The sequence below is a fragment of the Anoplophora glabripennis genome, unplaced genomic scaffold (assembly GCF_000390285.2).
Source record: "Anoplophora glabripennis isolate ALB-LARVAE unplaced genomic scaffold, Agla_2.0 scaffold1525, whole genome shotgun sequence".
In the NCBI taxonomy this organism is placed as follows: domain Eukaryota; kingdom Metazoa; phylum Arthropoda; class Insecta; order Coleoptera; family Cerambycidae; genus Anoplophora; species Anoplophora glabripennis.
The window spans coordinates 8,379-13,454 of record NW_019417612.1 but is presented as its reverse complement, the minus strand read 5'-3'; the positions used below and the strand labels follow the sequence as shown (position 1 = coordinate 13,454).

Here is a 5,076-nt window from a genome sequence, read left to right as displayed (position 1 = left end):
TTGACACTAACTTAAAATTTTAGGTTACTTTTCTTTACTTTTCCGTCAACTACATAGAAAATATAGTACTATATTTTCTATGGTCAACGGTCAACTATTAGCCTGAATCCACATTGACGCATGATCACGGATCTATTGTAATCACGTGACTATTAACATCCAATCCATTATCGGCATTATCCAATTGTCTACACTCCATATGTGTACCAGAAAGCGACTTGACGCTCCGTCAAGGTCAAAACGGATGAACATTGATTAATTTCAACTTTGTACACGTATCCATTCGAACGAGATCGTTGTAGGTTGTAGTAGAATGACAGAAATAATACAAATTATTACGGACATTGCATGTAAATGGACCAAATTTCGCATATACGTTTTATCTTCGAGCATATACTACTGGAAGCAGCATGCTATTGCGAAAAGTGCGGCTGAGTGTGCGAGAGAGACAGAGTATCTCGACTATCTCAGTACTTGCTGTTTCACTCTAGCACACACGCGATTGGTTGGAAATGAATGCTACAACCAATCGCGTGCGTGCTAGAGTGAGATAGCAGGTACTGAGATACTGTCTGTCTCTCTCGCACACTCAGAAACACTTCACAATGGCATGCTGCTAGTAGTATATGCTCGAAGCGTTTCGCGAATACGGATATCCGTGATCACCCATGCAGGTGGATCCATTGCCTTTAAAGTTGAAAATGTATGTCTTCTATACCCGTATTCATAGTAGTTTCTTGAGGAACAAGGATTACTTATTGCATATTCCTTATGGTATGCGGAATACGGAATAAGGGATTCTTGTGCCTCAAGGAATGACTATGAACATAGATAAGAGATTTATAGAACTATGAATACGGGTACATATTTACAATTTGTCGTTTGCTACTTCTACCTTCTTGTAGGCGTAGGCGGAGCCAACGACAAATATAATTAAGAACTTAAGTTGGATATTATCGTGGATTTGGGTGGATCATTGGCCCATTTTGTAGTGATGAGAATGATATATAATTGAAAGTTTCACTTCGAAAATTTCCAACCTATCCCAAATCATATGAGAAACATGTAAATGAATGACTGTCGCGGATTGTCGCATTTCTTCCTTGCCAGTTGAATGGTTCAGCAGCATGTGATTAAAATGAGTAGTCGCCGCCTAAAGAGGTCCATTGTTTGGGATTTTTTGAAAAAAAATTATATAGAAAACAATTTTTGTATTATTTTCATTCATATGAATTTCTATCCTCGCTAAGTAAAGATCCCTTCTAAACCGCCCTTCAAAACCGCGCGATGCCACTCATAAAATTCTTGCATATCTTTTTTATTGTATGTCGGTGATATTCGATTGTCTCATCCATCCTCTCGGCCGTCTTATCTCGAGGTTTTGTAGCTCGTTAGATGAACAATCGAAACACCTGCGCTCTCGCTCGAGTAGCGCGTTTGCGTTATTCGGTGACGAGTAACGACTGACGTTAGTAACGCTGTGGTCACTGTCAGTCGTCTCCGAATAATCGAATGAATCTATATGATCACTCGAGATTTTCATAATCAATAATTTTCATTCGAGTAGTCCCATCACTACTCATTTGGCAACATATAGCTCCACGTTAGGCGTCAATGTCACGGATTTATGTAGATCGGTTCTCTATCTTCTGGCATAGCCCCACGTTAAGCGCCATGACGCGGATTTTGTTCGGTTTGACTAGCACAAAACACATAATATACGGACTAGCTTATGGTGGAATTGACCTATCGTTATCTCCCCTTAACATATTTAGAGGGTCACAAACTCTCACAATGGGTCTGGATGGAGCATTTCTGTTCTGGATCCGTCCGTTTTTATTTGTGGTGCTAGGACGTTAATCGCCTTCTCGCAAATGAGGGACAGTGTGCAAGAATTTTCAATAGCATTTCTACGAGGGATGATAGGGGAAGATGCGCTGTTGTTTTATATTTCTACTAATTTTACGGCAGGAACTGCGCTATTTGGACTTTTATTGTAGAATTATTGCGAATATCTGAAACATAGACGAATTTTGACGCAAAACAAAAGTATTATATCATAAAGCACATTTGTTAGGGAATGTATTTTATGTGCTGCATGTTATTGACTTGTAAATAAAAGTAATGTAAAGTTTCATTTCATAATAAAATTAAAAAAAATAATTTATTATAATACTATAACACATTGTATTTAAACCAAAGAACTGTTGGCCCATTGCACCACCTCAGTAGGTAAACCAACATATTTTTTTAATGCATCACTTATTTGTTTAGAAGTCACCAACAACTTGAAGAATTGGTATTCTTTTTGATTTCTAGATCCTGCTCCACTGATCATAGATATTATCTCCAAATTCTAAAAAAGAACTCATGAACTAACAATAACACAGAAAAGTTATAAAAAAATAACTATGATAAATTTTAACAAACAATGAAATGATTTTTATTAAAATTAAGGTGCAACAATAAAAATTACCTAACATATGAACACAAGATTACTTTCATATAAACATTACCTGAATATGTTCAAAAGCTTTCATAATAACAGGCCTTTGTACACTTTGAATATTTGAATTTGCATTGACAAATTTAAGGTACCTCGAGAAAACCATTTCGAAATTCATTGGTTGATTATCATATATCTCAACGTGATGTTTCATAGATATTATAAGACAAAGTTCTAGCACATTTAAATCTAGTAAAATTTGTAACATATCATCTCTCTCCATTACGTTTATTTGTTCTTGAAAAACATCCAGGGACAAAGTAGTGTCCTTCAACTGACAAACAATTTTGACCTACAGAAATATTTCCATTAAAAAAATATGTGAGATATACAGGCTGTTACAAATTCACTTCTCACTACAGGGATCTCGTAAACGGTAAGAGGTACGAAGTAGCTTAAATGGGAGCAAAGTTGTGTAATCAGGGGATCAACATTATGCCTCTAAAAAATCAAGGCTAACTTGATTAGATTTCGAAATATTTAAAAAAAAAACGAAATTTTGGAAGTCCGTTTTTGTTTCATTTCAGCCTAGTTTGAGGTGATATTGAAAAAAGGAGAACACTTTCTCGTGGTCACTTCTTGCCTTCTATCGAAAGGCATAATCAATTTTTATATGTAACGTTTCGTCTCTCCTGGACCATCATCAACTTCATTTTTTTGAATACAACCCTAGAAATTTTATTACATTTTTTGCAAGCCTTCATGGCCCCCAATACTGTACTGTCTCAGCCCGAACCGGATGCAGACGTTTTGTCTTGAAAAATTCATCTTCAGTGTATTCGTTCCAAATTTATCTAAATTTTTTATTTAGATTTCTTTGTTTATTGAATTATCATACATTGTAAGTGTCGTTAGATCCTGTGAAATACATCTAGTTATTTAAACTATTACCACCACACGTTACAATAAAACATTTATTATTATTATTAAAGCTATTACCATCACTTGGTCATACATAACTCAACAAGTTGTTGCATCAAAATTAAAACATTATTACAATTTTAATTTTATTATGACAAATTAATTCTTAAAAATGCATATGAACAGCCAAAACGCCAACTGAATATTATTCTTTAAAATTTCAGTAAATGTTCAAAAACATTTTCATTTTGGCAAAGGTTGAAAATGAAGATCAGCATAATACAGGGTGTTTCTAAACTATGGTGCCAAATGAATACGACAGATAGAAAATGTCATTTTGAGCAAAAAATTTCATGTAAACATAGGTCCGAAAATGCATAATAAAAAAGTTACAGGGTGATAAAGGTACAGTTTGAGAAACAATTTTTCGCAATAACTTCTACAAAAGTTAGGCAATTTAAATGAATCTTGGTGCAGTTTCTTAGACACTAAAATGCAACAATTTCGTGCAAAAACAATTTATTCCCATCGCCCAGGAGCGGAGAGCCGGGGTAGCACATAGGATTTTATTATGAAAAAAAAATTGTCCTTTGCATTTTCGGAAAATTGATCAAATTTTCTGAAAAATAAACTAATATGTCACAAAAAAGGTACTCTTGTTCAATGTCGCCAACATGAACCGTTCTCTTTAAAATTTGCAAAATTTATTGTCGTGCACCCGACAACAAGAATGCTGTAATCAAGAAGGCTATGCTTTATGTGGTAACTGGGTATGGATTTGGTTTGTAAATTTGTTATAACAAATAACATTTATTTTTAAATTACAACATAACAAAACTACTTACTACAAAAAAAAGTTATTTAAGCATATGTTGAAAGTGATCACCGTTAGCTCTAATACATGCTCTAACTCTTTTTAAGAAATGAAAGGGGAGCTTATTCAAAACTTCTTCATTCGTCTTTATTTCATTGAAAGTGTCCGTTATTCTTTGCCTTAAATGATCCTCGTCTTCTATTGGAATTTCATACACTTTAGATTTTGCGTATCCCCAAACAAAAAAATCTAAAGGAGTTAGATCTGGGCTTCTTGGTGGCCATGGCTGAGGAGCATCCCATCCACGACCAATCCATCTATTTGCAAAAATATTATTTAAATGTCGCCTTACTTGTCGAGAGTAGTGAGGAGGGGCCCCGTCTTGCATTAGCCACATATTTCTTCTGGTTTCCAAATCAAGGTCTTCCAAAACTTCAACAAAGTCGTTGTTCAAAAAATGTAAGTAATTTTCCCCATTCACATTTAGAGGAAGTTCAATTGGACCCAAAAGTTTATTGCCAATTATTCCCGCCCATAAATTGATTTTAATTTTGTATTGTGAATGTCGCACAACTGTTGCATTTGGATTTTCATCATTCCAGTGATGACTATTTCTTAAATTGAAAATGCCATTTTTTGTGAAACAACACTCATCAGTAAACAAAATACGTTTGGCGAACATCGCATCAACACGAACCTTTTCTGACATCCAGTTGCAAAATTGTAGTCGTTTTGGCAAATCTTCAGCAAGCAATTCTTGTACTTTAGTCATATGATATGGATGCAGTTGTTGTTCCCTAGCAATCCTCCATACCAAGGAATGTGGCATATTTTCGGCGAAAGCAATTCTTCTGGTGCTTAAAGTATCATCTTCTTCAAAACGTTGGAGAACACG

General features: G+C 35.0%; 1 protein-coding gene across 2 annotated transcripts in view; it reads right to left on the bottom strand.

Moving 5' to 3' along the window:
* Positions 1–2,145: 2,145 nt before the first annotated feature.
* Positions 2,146–5,076, bottom strand: part of LOC108915642 (origin recognition complex subunit 4) — a 7,366-nt gene continuing 4,435 nt past the window's right edge. Inside the window, exons 4-5 of one of the 2 annotated variants that reach the window (XM_018721733.2) lie at positions 2,517–2,798; positions 2,146–2,356 (exon numbers count right to left, since the gene is read on the bottom strand). In XM_018721733.2, coding sequence (XP_018577249.1) covers positions 2,192–2,356; positions 2,517–2,798 — 447 coding nt within the window. In that variant the 3' untranslated portion in view covers positions 2,146–2,191. The remainder of the gene's footprint in view (positions 2,357–2,516; positions 2,799–5,076) is intronic. The other variant, XM_018721734.1, reaches the window with a different exon arrangement.